The sequence below is a fragment of the Hemibagrus wyckioides genome, unplaced genomic scaffold, assembly GCF_019097595.1.
Source record: "Hemibagrus wyckioides isolate EC202008001 unplaced genomic scaffold, SWU_Hwy_1.0 Contig16, whole genome shotgun sequence".
NCBI lineage: Eukaryota > Metazoa > Chordata > Actinopteri > Siluriformes > Bagridae > Hemibagrus > Hemibagrus wyckioides.
The window spans coordinates 90,052-105,618 of record NW_026690776.1 but is presented as its reverse complement, the minus strand read 5'-3'; the positions used below and the strand labels follow the sequence as shown (position 1 = coordinate 105,618).

Here is a 15,567-nt window from a genome sequence, read left to right as displayed (position 1 = left end):
GACCTTAATACAAAAACATTTGTACAGATTTATATGAACAGTATACAGTATAGAACAGTTATCATGAATATGCATAAATACAAGTAGGTGGAGCTAGAGGTGGAGATGTACATCAAATAGTAACACTGACATTCATTTCTAAAGCTAGAGGTTTGAACTAAACACTCAGGAAAACAATGTTGTTCCTCTTCGTGGTGTTTTTCACACTTGCTGATGTTGGTAAGTTATATACACTGCACACAAAATATTATTTTTTCTAAATAAGAAGACACAATTTTCCATGTGAAATGTGTCATTTATGATTAAAATATCACAATATTGTTGTGTAATGTTTTTATAGCAGAGGCTGCTGACAATAACATTAAACCAGATCAAACCAATGTATTTTCAATGGAAGGCAGCAACATCTCACTGTCCTGCACATATACTGGATCAGGTGACAGTCTCCACTGGTATCGACAAAAACCTGGATCAAGACCCGAGTTTCTGCTGCTGATTGATGAAAGCAGTGAATATGTCACAAAGGCTCAATCACCTCATCCAGGATTGTCCATACAACTTAAAAAAGAGCAAGATAAAACGAATAAGAAAGTGGATCTGATCATCTCCTCTGCTGCTGTATCAGACTCTGCTCTATACTACTGTGCTCTGCAGCCCACAGTGACAGGAAATCCAGCTGCACTATACAAAAACCTTCACACAGTTTTGTTATACTGAAAGAAGTTCTCCCAATGCTTTAGAGAAAGTTACATGTCCTTTTGGGGGATTCTGTCAGGGTCATGGTTGATATGGTATGAACTTTGTTCACATGAGGTAGGGAAACACCCTTTGGAGAGCTCCATATACAAACCATATACTTACCCTTTCACACACTCATTCACACAAAAGCATTATTTCTCCTAGAAAAATGTCCTACTGTCATGTTTTTGGAGGTGATGTAAAACTGCACACAAACTGACAGTAACCTGCTTTCAGTATGTGTTTACTTAAATGTCCTCTGGACAGGTTCCCCATATGAGGCTGAATGTAAAGCCAGGATGTTTCAGTAAGAATCAACAATCTGACAACAACATTGGTGACACTGTCATGTGATACTGTGGGGTGGAGCAATTTTGAAGCTTTATGGTGTTAACATATTAGATTACAGAAAGATCGCCACTATTTTCACTGAGCTAAGACCAGTCATCATGTTCACTGTTATATTCATGTATCTGTGGCTTTCACTAGGTGAGTTAACATTGACTTTTTGTTATTGCAGAAATATTAACTATATTATATTAAATATTAGTCTGTGTGGTGATGCAGTGTGAAAATGTAGAGTGTGGGTCTGACTTAAGTATTTCCTGTTGATTATTTAAAGTTTAAAAACATTATGTTCTCTTCTCTATAACAGGTGACTCCATGGCAGATTCAATAGAGCCAGATTTCCCTCATAAAGCTGTAGATGAAGGTGATGATGTTACTCTGTCCTGCACATACAAATCAAGCTATACTACAGGAAACAACCTGCATTTTGTATAATAACCATTGTGCATTGACAGATATCAGAAAAAAGACGGTCATTTCATGTACTCTTGGGGCCGCTTAGTTCGCTTATGCCTTGGGCATAATCACTTCCTGACTCAGTATCTGACAGTCAATATTACTAATGTAATGTTGTATAATATTTAGATATATATATATATATAGATTAATGTTATCTACTGAGAGAGCTTGTCTGTTTGTTGTAATTATTACACAATTGTTTGGGTCAGTTGATGTAAATATAATATTTAGTTAGCCTGCTAGCAAACTTGCCTACTGGTGCTAATGCTAAACTCCTGAACCAAGCTGATGAGCTCGGCTAACGAGAATTTATTTCCACATTATAATATTTACCCCATCAAACAGATCACTTTTCCCAACCCTGAGTACTGGTTTCACACTAAATCATGATTAGACTAGTGATTATCCAGTTAGCGCCCCAAAGGACTTGGTTACAGATGTATGTTATCTAGCTAGCGAACCTCGCTAATCATTTCATTTACACAATATCATATAGAGTGTAAAGCTTGCTGAACTCAGGTGAAGGTTTTAATAATTATTCCGTATAATATTTAGATAGATTTCGGATGATGGACTGGGACAGGAGGTTTTTGAGACTTTAATCAGTCACCATGTACGGTGAATTTACACAAGCTAATGCTAACTAATGCTAATATTTGTCTGTTTATTCTCAGCTTAACTAGCTTACAAACTCACAGGTTTATTAACATTTCAGCATTAAAAAGGAAATTTTTGTATTTTTACGTCTCCCTTTTTTTTAAATATCAAAATCCTCTATTTCTGGGTGTGGGTGAAAAAAACACTGGTTTATCTACACTGTTAGCAAGCCTGGATAATTAACTTGGTAGCATCATTAAGATAAATATCGTAATGAGTAATGCAAACCTTTTAACCGGTAAACAAACCTTTCCTTTATTTTACACAAGCTGTTTTTACTGTAAGGAACGTGACAGAATGTTAGATGTGTTATTATGAAACTGCGATGAGAAGAAGCACTTATGATGGGGCGGCGGGAGGAAATGTACAGTACATCATCTTTTTTGGAGAACAGGACATGTTTAGGCTTACATCCTGCTTCGTGTTAAGGTGTAAATTAAGTCGCCATCTAGAACACCATAAGTGAATTACAGAGATTTTTTTGTTTTTTACGTTTTAACAGGATGCAGTTGGTGTACAGCTGGCCTCTGTGGCTCCGATTCGGTTCCTGAGGACTCCTTCTCATCGGGACTCCATCAAAGCAGAGCTCTCCGGGTCCTATGTAAGCTTATGAATGCCTGTGTAACATGACAGCTGTTTAAATCTGAAAGACTTTGATAATAGAGAACTCCATTAGGACTCCATTATGTAAAGTTAATTTCTTTTTGTAACTTTTCTGCTCTCTGCAGGCCTACCACTACAACCTCGTGGACGTGTTTTACGAGCTGCTTCTCTGCGGATACTTCACGAAGGGCTTAACGCCTCAGCCAGTAAGCGTCTTATCGGGAGATTTAAAAGCGATGCTTGAATGTAGTTTGAGAACAGGATCTATTTTATTTCATTTTCTTTTCCCATATTTTAAACCCTGGCATTAACAGAGCTTGTCGTCTCCCTTTCCTAAAGCTTCAGGGAGGACTCTCGGAGCGCCTGCTTGCGCTCATCAAGTGGGTTGTAGACGTTCGGGAGCCTGGAGCAAAGATCTACTTCACAGTGCTTATTGTAAGTGTTCAAATATCTTCTGATGCCACGATACACAAATGGTCAGCATTGTATCAGCATTGTAACATTTGTATTTTCAGTTAAATGGATGTACAATGTACAAAAATCCATTCACAGTTGCATTTCCCAGGTCTTAAGTGTTACGACCCTGATCTGTGGAAACAGCACTTACTCTTCCCTGCACCACTGTCCATTCACAAACCTGTGCTCCACCTCAGTCCTGCCTCCACATATGGCTTTCATGGAGGAGGTGAGAGGAAGAAGCCCTTTCTCTCCAAAAAAACATGGCAGCATCTTAACAAATTCGGGAACAATATTTTTTTGGACTGATGGTTAATCATTATTCATAGTTTCATGTTTGGTGAAGGTCAAACAGAGTTTATCACAACAAACACCTCATACCAAGTGTCATGTTGGTGGAGGGGTGAGGATTCGGTTGTTTTGCAGCCACAGGCTCTAGAAAACTTTTAATCATTTGGACATTGATGATCTCCACTTTATATTAGAATATTCTTGAGACAAATGTAAGACTGTCCATGAGCTTATGTTGGGCTGAAACTGGGTCATATTAAAGGACAATAATCACAAGCACACCAGCAAATTTGTCTCTTTAAGGATGCTGAATCTGAGGACTTGTTTTTGTCTAGGTTAATGTCAGAAATACAGATAAAAAAGAAAAAGACGGATTATTCTTGTGTTCTGATATGCTGAAATGCTGTAATGATTCCAAATGAATCTGTGAATTGAAACTGTGAACTATTCCCAGCGTGGTGAGCAATACTTTTGTTTTAAATATATTGATGGTTCTTGATGTAAATAATGTATATATCTATTTAAATTCAGCTCCTGCAGATGGCAGTACATGACATGAAAATACTCTAGAACTGAACCTGATTGGACCTGGACACAACAGAACCATGTGGAGTGTTAAAGTAGCCATGAACATTAAACCTGAACAAAGCTTCAGCACAGATACATGGTGTGTGGAGTGCAGTCCGACTGAAACACTTGAATTACTGAGAATCTTGAGCTTAATACAAGATGCTTATGTATTTGTGCACATGCTCTCAAACACCACCTTGTTAGGGGTTTTATATTGTTATAATTTGGTGTTTTGTTTAGACTTTAAGGCTGTACTATAAATCTGCTGAAGAATTTAATTTCACAATAAGAATTGTTTGTAATTGCAACAATATATTTTGTAGATTAGAAAAGGTTTAAGTTCATAGAAATAGGAAATACAGGAACTAAATATATGAATCTTTTGCTCATTATATTCTTTTAGAACATGTGTGTGTATTTTACATAATGTGGCAAATCCTGCACTCTGATTGGTTAAAACAGAGGGAAGCTACAGTTGAGGCTTTGTACACAAGAAATGCTTAGATGCTTCACTGAAGACAGAGTAGAAGGAAACTTGACATTTACAATAACATAAAAAGGAAACTTTCAGAAGAACAGAGGAAATTAAAACATGATGGTTTTCTGTGTTTCTGTTTTTTACCATGTTCATAGGTAAGCTTATATTTTATTTATCCCCATATATCATGTTTAAATGTTTTATAACTAGTAAAGAAATGTTTCCATGTGTGAGTGTTTTAGATTGTGAGCATGTACTGTATGTATACTGTATAATATAAAATGATAATATTCTGAAATAAATGTCCTCTTCAGGTGAGAGCACACAGGACAGCATTACTCCAACATCTTCTGCTGTCTATGGTAAAGAGGAGCCAGCAGTTACACTCTCCTGTGATTATAAATACACTGTTTCTATGAACAATCTACAGTGGTATCGACAATATTCCAATGCAGCACCAGAATTCCTCGTTCTGTTGACGGAATCGGGAGTGAATCAGACAGGTGATACTCCTCATCCTCATTTGTCTGCTAAAGTTCATAAGAGTCTGAAGCGTGTGGATTTGGAGATCTCGCCTGCTTCAGTATCAGACTCTGCACTGTACTACTGCGCCTTGCAGCCCACAGTGACAGGAAAGTCAACTTCACTGTCCAAAAACCTACAGAGACCTCAAACATGAAAGTGTTAAAGAATCACAATAAGAAGAAAAGACTGGAAGCTATGCATAACATCAGCATTCTGATTATTGATCCAATAGAAATGTATGTATATAACCATATATGAATACTTTATTTGAATTGAATAGACAAAACATTCTAAGTGAATCCAAATACAGATAGAAAAGTTAGGTGTGTGTTTGAAGAAGCCACATGTTCACTCCCTCTGCAGTATTAAGTGCAGTTCTCATAAACAATAGTGGCAGGTTTGATGGTTTATTTACTTAATGACAGTGTAAAGATCACATGCTGGAATTTGATTCTGTTCTAGGAATAAAAATGTGCATATTGTACAACTCTTTTGACAAGCAGCTGATCTGATTTATTTTTATTTTATGTTTGTTTGTTTGTTTATTTTACTGAGCATGCTATTTAATGTGTTCATCATGTGTGTCTTTGCAGGATCTTTAATATATTTTTGAGAATTACAGGATACCTGAAAGTATGTATAACTAAGAATAAGAATTGTGGAAAATAAAAACACAGTTTCCATCACACAATCAGGAAATAAATAAGCTCTACTGAAATAGTGCTCCATAATCAATTCTTGAGGTAGATGAGCTACAACAGCTAAAGACCACATCGGGTTTCATTCCTGTTCACCAAGAACAGAAATCTAAGACTACAGTAACAACCCTGTAAATGACATAATTTGGCCCAATGGCAAGAGCTGCTTACTTGGTTCACACTTAGCGTCTGGATTCCAAAAAGGTTTGAATCCCACAGGAGCCTCGATTTATTGTTAACTTGACTTTGTGTAACCGAGTTCCTTTTACTCGGACCCCAGTCCATATGAACAAGAAGGTCATCCAGTTACAGAGTACAGTGAACCTTCATTGGCGCACATCAAGCTGACTGGGAGGACCTGGCTCATTGGTCTAGGGGTATGCTTCTCGCTTTGGGTGCGAGAGGTCCCGGGTTCAAATCCCGGACGAGCCCTGGTTTTAAATGGAATAGAGTGGTTGGGATAAAACTAATGGAAACTTGCACTGCTGGCTTGGTTCTTGCTTGGAAGCTTGTTTCTCCAGAGGTCCAAGAAGGTTCAAATCCCACTGTAATTACCTCTGAAAATTAAAGCTCCAACCTGGAGCCTATCTCTGGAATACAGGGAGCGGGATGGAGAATGTCACACTTTGTGGAGACATGAACCTCTGAAATATTAATATAATAGAGTACAGAAAGACCTCAGAATATTGTCATTTTACTAACACCATTCATCATGTTCACTGTTATATTCATGTGTCTGTGGCTTTCATTAGGTAAGTTAACATTGACCTTTTCAGAAAGGAGGGTAAAAGGTAAATCCCTATGCCACCACGTCTGTCTGCTAAAGTTGATGATAAAACTAAACAAGTGGATCTGATCATCTCCTCGGCTGCTTTTAATGTTTGATAATATACAATTAGAAGGTAATTTATTCATAATCACACTCTCTGGTATCACCCAGATGAGGATGGGTTCACATTTGAGTCTTCCTCATATCGTCTCACAGAGTTTTTTCTTGCCGCTGTTGCCTCAGAGTTGCTCATTAGGGGTAAAGTTAATTTTCAACTTTGTAATTTCTATTCTGAATTTCTGTATTTCGGTAAAGCTGCATTGAGACAGTGTCTATTGTTAAAAGTGATATGAATGAAAATGAAGTGAACTGAATTTAATTACCTTTTGGGAACAGACACAGCAAATTTACTTATGAGAGATTGGATCCAGTTTCCTATGATTTTTATCATAGGAAATTATCATAATTATTTATAAATGTACAAATAATTAAAAAAACACACAAACAGATAAAGGCTTATAGTATGGTATAGATGATGAATCTTAAAATACAACACAGCCATATTAATGACTCTACACTACTACAGCATCACTTCCTGGGTGTGTCCTTCTAGAGACGTGTAAAGTTCAGCACATACAGCACTATTATACAGAATCCTCACAGAGCTGTGTTCAGAAATGGATCAACTATACAACTTACTGTACATAGTGAGATACATACCACTGATTCTCACTCTAGTTACAGGTAATTTTCATCAGTTCATCAATTAATTAATGGAATTAACTAATATTCATAGAATTAATTCAATATTAATTAATTCATTAATTAATTTCGATATTTGTATTATATTTTTATTAATCATTTTTCAATACAACAGGCAGTTCTGCTGATAAAATTTGGCCGAAGGACAAAGATGTCAACATTGTGGGGAAGGAAACGGACAGTGTTACTCTGAGATGTTCATATGAATCAAGCAGTGGTAGCATTCTGCTTTACTGGTACAGACAATATCCTAACAGCGCACCACAGTTTTTACTGTATAAAGGTGCAAAGGCAGCAAGTTCAGTTCAGCACAACCCCTCTGGCTCTCGATTCAATACAGAAACATCCCCAGACTCTACTGAACTCACTATCAAACATCTGCAGATCTCAGATTCTGCACTCTATCACTGTGCTCTTAGAGTAGTAGCACAGTGATACAGAGTCACTGAGAGACTGTACAAAAACCTATGAAATAATTCATTTGAAGTTCAACGTTTAATATCAAAGATACTTCCTTTAGCAACTTATCAGTTAACCACAGACACAAAAGACATTTGTGGTAACATATGCAGCTGAAGAAAGAGAATAAAATAAAGAGACACTGTGTCACTTGTTGCTGCTGTGTACTGTTTAAAATTTAATTCATTGTACTTTGCTGCAGTTTTTCCCCATGATTAATTCGAATGAATTTTCATTCATGTATATGTACAAACACAAATTAGGATTTGTCATGTATTCTAAGAGGCACAATATTGTACAACTTGTTTGGGGATTCACAACATTCAGAAGTGTCTAATTTAAGAGGTGTAGTATAATCTAGGGAAGGAGAATAATATTTTCAAAGGTGTCCCAAAGTAACATTGTCAACCTTGCAGAAAATATCCCAGTGGCATTTTCCCCATTGTTCTCTTAAAGGTTTTGTGGAGGACAGGGGAGTCAGGGAATCAAACCTGAGGTAAATTTTATGCAGTGTGCTTGATGATTATGATACTTATGTATTTTGATTTAAAAAAAGCCCTTGTCTGGTGCCTCCATTGTCTTGGACTTCCAAATGTCATCAAAATGCAGACAAAAGCCATAAATATCATTAAAATAAGTTCAGGTGCTCTAACTGGCAGACTGTTACAGATTTGCAGTTGCAGGTCACCATGTCAACATGACAGATGAAGAATATCAATATTGTATTTATACTACACACTTATACTGATCAATGCGTACTGTATCAGTGGCCGAGCAGAAGATACTGAATCAGAAGCAGTAGGTACTGATAAAGTCATTGAAAAGTAAGGAACAGGTGTGCAGCGGTGGGGCGGTAGGGTGCATACAACGTTAACAAAAACACATGGGAACATAATTAAACCCTGCCAGACCGCCCTCTGGTGTCCTGACAGGGAAATGTCCAGCAGTCCATGACAGTAAATGCAGTCAGTCTGCCTAAAGATGTCTAAAAACTGGTTATGCTGCGTTTCTCATTCAATAAATGTCACACTTTGATCAGTTTAATTATGTCTGTGATGGACCTGTATTGCCAGAGAGAAGAGCTTACACACTCTGTACAGATGGCAGTAGATAAAGTTTTAAAATGTTTTACTGACCTAATCAGAAGATGGGAAATTTTGCCAACAGAACAAAATTCCCAGGCTGTAACACAAACATGTTAATATGACTAATTACAATATGTATTTTCATGTGTATCATTACATGAAATCCACAATGGGTTCATTCACTGATCTTCCTAAATAAAGGCTCCAGAATCATGGACACACTAGGCATAAGGAGGGAATACACCAGTGGTGGGTCATCAGTGCCAGCAAGGCCTTCTCTGCTGGCCTAAACAGCAGTGATCTGAATCACTGACTTGCATTTTAATATATTTAATATATTTTTCCATGAATGTGTATTAAATTATTCACAGTTGTCTATTCTCTAAACTTCATAGCTTTTCTCTTGGTTGCGCTGCTTCCAGTAGTGTATATTTATGATAAGAGTATTTATCCAATCATATTTCAGCCAGTGGCTGACATCATGTGTTGCCAGGGTGAAAGAAATCTGCCTTAAGGCCTTAAGAATAAATAGTGCAGGCGCCCATAGCTTAAAATAAATGGCAATGAAACTGTTAAATTAACCAATCAGATTTCGAGTTGGCGTCATTGGGTCCATCTAGCAGGCATATGATTACGTCAGCAATTTCCCGTCCTTTGATTGGATAATCAGAGAATATATACTTTGCTATTTAACGGTTGATTAGTATCTATTGCCGTGGCGTCATAATGATGGTATAGAGGTGGATTAATTCAGGAAGGACACCAGTGAAGGCCTAGGTGTGAAATGCACAGCCCACCACTGGAATATACCATATCACAGGTGTGGAAAAAGTACTGAGATTGTACATGTACGTGAAGCTTTGCACATTGTCACAATTTGTGTAAGTATTTTTATTTCTACTGAAACCAGTGCTACTTAATGAAAAGAAATTAATTTGTATTTAGTTAATGTTGACTATTTTCACGAAATGAACCAAGTTCCTGCCACTTAATATTGGCTTCCTTTCATTCCTTTCTGTTCTTTGGGCACATCCCCAAGAACACTGCTTGTTGATGTCTCCTTTCCAACAAAATGGAGTTAGTGAAATTATTACAATAGTCGTCAACTGAAAAGTTTATCATGAGCCCATAGAACAGGAAGATGTACATTTGCAGGGTACAATGAAATTGCATCAGTGCACAACTTCCCTGTCCAGGGCAATCTGGCTCATTGGTCTAGAGTTATGATTCTCGCTATGGGTGTGAGAGATCCCAGATGAGCCCTTCCTATATTGTTAACATGTTACATGGAATAGACTGAGTGGGACAAAACTAATGGAAACTTGGAGTGCCGGCTGCTTGGTTCTCATTTGGAAGCTTGTTTCTTGAGAGGTCCAAGGAGGTGCAAATCCCATGGTGTATTTCACCAAATAACCTCTGAAAATCAAAGCTCCAACCTTGAGCCTATCCCAGGAATGCTGGGAGTAGGGTGGGTCCTTGGATTGAAGCCTCTTACAGGACACCATGCTAAAACACTCATTCACACCTAGGGGCAATCTAGATAAATCAGCTATTGGCATGTCTTGTGGCCATGGAGAGAGCATCCAAAACTCCACATAGTGAGTAATCTGTGGCTCAGAATCAAAGCAGGGATGCTGAAGATATGTCAAGGTGCTACTTATCTACTTGACTAACTAGCTGCTGTAGCTCACTAGTGTGTGTATTATTTTATGCAAATTATAAGAAAATATAGATGATTCAGAACTTAGCCAACTGCTTGCTATCGGGTTGTAGACGTAATCTGGTGACTTCACATGACTTCATCTCACAGCTAAACAGCACAGCAGGACCTTCATCAAACTGGACAAAAGAGACATGCTTTTACTTGGACCAAAGTCTGCAGTGAATTGTCGTATTGTATGCCTCTAAAATGTGCACATAATAAAAAATACCAGCATAAATGTATGCCAAAAATGATTCACTGTAAAAAAAAAAAATTAGAACGTGTAGCAAGTAAGCAAAGGTTCACTAGTGAATTAAAATTAATCTGAATATATGATTGAATGCAGTTACTATACTACAGAAACAATATGGAAACAATTAGTAAAGAGATTCTCATTCTAGTGAACTGCTTAATATTATCACCAAATCTATCAAAATTTAGCCTTAACAGACTTAAACAAGCAATAAAATATATTATGAACATTCACTGCTTGTTGTTTAAACAATGGATTTAGCACATATAATGCCAGAACTGACAAAATATTATTACTAAGTAAAAGTGGGTGGAGCTAGATGTGGTAAGATACAGTTTAGAAAGTTTCACAGAGATCCTGCCATTTATACCTACTGCAAGAGAGACACAACAGTCATGTTACTCTTCTTTATTTTCATAGTTGTTAAAAACATCGGTAAGTCATTTATATTATACACAAACTTTAGATGAATGCTGGAAATGAGCTGATACCTAAACATGATTAATTAACTTACACAATGAAAGTAGAAATGTTTATGTTGTTGCAATGTTTTATAGCAGGTGCTGTTGACAGCAGCATTACACCAGAACAAACCATCATATCTTCAAGTGAAGGCAGCAACATCACACTGACCTGCACATATGATGATTCAGCTAGAAATCTCCACTGGTATCGACAAAAACCTCAATCAGAACCAGAGTTTCTGCTGCTAATTCCTAAATCCTCAGATAGTGTCACTAAATCTGAACATGACCCACGACTATCCACCAAAGTTCGTAAAAATAAAAAGAAAGTAGATCTGGAGATCTTTCCTGCTGCAGTATCAGACTCTGCACTGTACTACTGCACCATGGAGCCCACAGTGACACAAAACTCAAACAGACTGTACAAAAAGACAAGCTGCATGTTTTTCTCAGCAGGGGGAGATGTTTACCTGTTTCATTCAAATACACTTTTCTTTCTTAATTCTCAGACCTTGATGTTGATTTGCTTTGAATTTCAACAATGACCCTCTTACATATGTTGGTAATGCTTATTGGTTGAACAATCAGAGAAGAAATCCTTTAAAAATAAATGTTAATCTTTAATCAAAAAAAATGAATTTGTTATTCCCCTGATGTAATAAAAATGTAACACAAAGTTCAATAACAATATGTATTTAAATAATTTAGGATGCTGATTTTTCATTTAACACTGAACTAAATACTTCACTCTTCATTATTTGGCAGATTATAAAATAGCACTTAAAATCACAAGTTGTGGTTGAAATGGAAATGGTTGCTCCACTCCAGACTCTCACTGTGCTGCCACATGTTCACTCAGTCTCCACAGCACTAAGGGCAGTTCTCATAGCCAGTGGTGGCAGCTTTTAGCCGATTGACTTTAGCTAGCTTAGTAAATGACAGTGTAAAGTTCACATGTTAGAAATACCACAAAATGCTATACTATTACAGGAATAATGATAATAAATGCTAATTCTTTGATGAACAGTTATTTCTTTGTTTATTGTGCTTGAGATCTGATGTGTTCAACATATGTTTCTGTGCAGGTTTACTTTGGTCTTGAGTCTTGAATAATAAGAATGTCTCCTTGTTTGATTTCCCAGTGTGTTTTTGACATTGATTGAAAACTTCAGCACTTAATTGCTGTGGGTTTTGGGAATATGTCTGTTACCCTCTGAGACCCTGCATCTGTGGAAACTGTAAAAGAAAGCAAGATTGTTTAGGAAACTTCTAAGTGAGATTTTTGTTTCAGGTCCCAAGATACAGATGATCCTAATTATATTTGATAATAAATCTGTACTACTGTTAATAATTAGGGGTGAATCAATACTAATCTGTGAACTGCAAAGTGTTTTTGATGATGCCTAATGTTTTCACAGTGGCTTTATTAAGCAGATGGCTTTATCAATTATATTAAAATCAAATGGGTCATGACAAAGTAAAATAGACAAAGACAGAAAAGAGGCTGGTTTGTTCATTACCTCAGTGAAATACCCTCCAAACTGTCCTATTTATAATCACAACAAACAAATAAGCACACAAACGCCCTAATGTGTGTATATTATTTTTTTCAACCACAATATATAGTAATTTAATGATGATTTAATGTTTATAGAATAGATTGATTGTTTTCATTATTAAAAATGACATGCTGTCAGTATTTGTTTACTATGTGCTTAGAACAGGTTCCTCATTCAAGGTTGACTAGAACTCATTCATTAGTGCACTGATTTTTTCCACTGTTTTGTCATAGAATCATTTCATGAAAGTATTTTGGTTTCAAATATTATCTTGTGATTAATAATCAAGTATTTAAGTAAATTTAAGGTCATATTCTGTGTTTACTCCCCTGATAGGACAGGATATAGGACTTTCTTTATGACCAGTTCAGTAGAGTTGAGTTTTATGACTGCTTTCAACATCATTGTGGGAAAAAAACACAAAAAGAGAAATATATGGTGGTTATGAAGACATCACAACAAAATATTCTTATTTTATTAATGAGAGAGAGAGAGAGAGGGAGAGAGAGAGAGAGAGAGAGAGAGAGAGAGAGAGAGAGAGAGAGAGAGAGAGAGAGAGATCCAAACTCATAATGTCAAAATGTTGAGTATAGAAAAGTAGTCATGAATATGCATAAATACAAGTAGGTGGAGCTAGAGGTGGAGATGTACATCAAATAGTAACACTGACATTCATTTCTAAAGCTAGAGGTTTGAACTAAACACTCAGGAAAACAATGTTGTTCCTCTTCGTGGTGTTTTTCACTCTTGCTGATGTTGGTAAGTCATATACACTGCACACAAAATATTATTTTTACTAATTAAGAATATACAATTTTCCATGTGAAATGTGTCATTTATGATTAAAATATCACAATATTGTTGTTGTTTTTATAGCAGAGGCTGCTGACAATAACATTAAACCAGATCAAACCAATGTATTTTCAATGGAAGGCAGCAACATCTCACTGTCCTGCACATATACTGGATCAGTTAACAGTCTCCACTGGTATCGACAAAAACCTGGATCAAGACCTGAGTTTCTGCTGCTAACTGATGAAAGTGGTAGTTATGTCACTGAGGCTCAACCACCTCATCCACGATTGTCCATAAAACAAAATAAAACGAATAATAAAATGTATCTGATCATCTCCTCTGCTGCTGTATCAGACTCTGCTCTATACTACTGTGCTCTGGAGCCCACAGTGACAGGAAATCCAGCTGCACTGTACAAAAACTTTCACACAGTTTTGTTATATATAAAGAAGTTTTGCCAATGCTTTAGAGAAAGTTACATGTCCTTTTGGGGGATTCTCTCTTTCTCTCTACTGATCAGGGTCATGGTTGAAATGGAGTCTGTCCCACACATGAGGTAGGAAACACCCTGAATGGGATGTCAGTCCTTTGCAGAGCTCCATACACAAACCCTTTCACATACTTATTTACACATAGTGAATTTATTAGTAAAATAAAAAAATAAAAAAATTTACTACTGTCATGTTTTTTGGAGGTGATGCAAAACTGCACACAAACTGACAGTCACCTGAACTCATCATCAAACTGGGGATCCTGAAGCTGTGATGCAGCAACACTATCTGCTGTGTCACTGTGCTATCACACTGTTAAAATCCTTCTGCTTAAAGTGTTTTCTTGTAGTGTGGTGTTGTGTCATTGTTATTATAAAGAACAATTACTTATTTTAAGTATTATGTATTTTGACAGCCCAACTTTAACAAGCCATAAACATATTTCACCAAGCAATGTTTAAATCTTTTATTTCCTTTATAATCCTGCATAGGCTGTTGTCACTGAACCTTTCATTCTACAAAATTGTAATTGCATGTGATAAGTTTATTGGTGTAATAGGGGTGTGTTCACTACATGCTCACTCACAGATAATGTTCACACACTACACTATCTTTTACCTGCTGAAGTGTGTCTCACCCTTAAAATTTTCATGAATGTGTGTGTGTGAGTGTGTGTGTGAAAGAGAGAGAGAGAGAGAGAGAGAGAGAGAGAGAGAGAGAGAGAGATTTTAAATTGCTAAATTATAAAACTATTTATTAATGTGTTATGTTTTTCTCTTCAGTGAACACAAGATGGCGCAGTCACTTATCTTATTGTGGGTCTAGAACTAGAGCACCACACAACCTGCTCACATTCTCTGAGACGATGTTGCTACTTTTCACAGTAAACAATTGTGACATAGAGTTTACTTGTTATTCTACTAAATAGTTTATTTATATTCTTCTTTATAATGGGCAGTTTAGCAGATTAAATTGGGCTGACCGATGAAGATGCCAACATTGTCAGAAAAGAAACAGACTCTGTTATTCTAAAATGTTCATACGAGTCAAGCAGTGATTACACTGAGCTTTACTCTTCTTTTCCTTTTACCAACTTAAGAGTCATGCTTTTCTCACAAGATGGAGATATTTACACTTTTACATTCACTTCATCATCATCCTTTCACATTAACCATCATTTAACCATCAAATGTAATATTTTAATGGATACAATATTAGAGGTTAACTAATGTTGTATTGTTTGTAGAATAAAGAACAAACTGCACTTCACTAACAACTCCTCATACAGCTAGTTTGTTGTGTAACTGGTTATTATTGCATGGAACCAGTGGACACTGTGGATCAGAAACCCAGTAAACGCTCTGTTCTGGACATTCTTGTACCATTAAAGTTAGAATATTAATGC

At 36.6% G+C, this 15,567-nt stretch overlaps 1 gene segment (V, D, J or C); it reads left to right on the top strand.

Moving 5' to 3' along the window:
• Positions 1-200: 200 nt before the first annotated feature.
• LOC131349923 (T cell receptor beta variable 19-like) overlaps positions 201-15,567 on the top strand; it is a gene marked incomplete at both ends in the record, with an annotated part of 91,832 nt that continues 76,465 nt past the window's right edge. Inside the window, 2 exon segments of the V gene segment in view lie at positions 201-219; positions 341-645. Of these exon segments, the coding sequence occupies positions 201-219; positions 341-645 (324 nt within the window).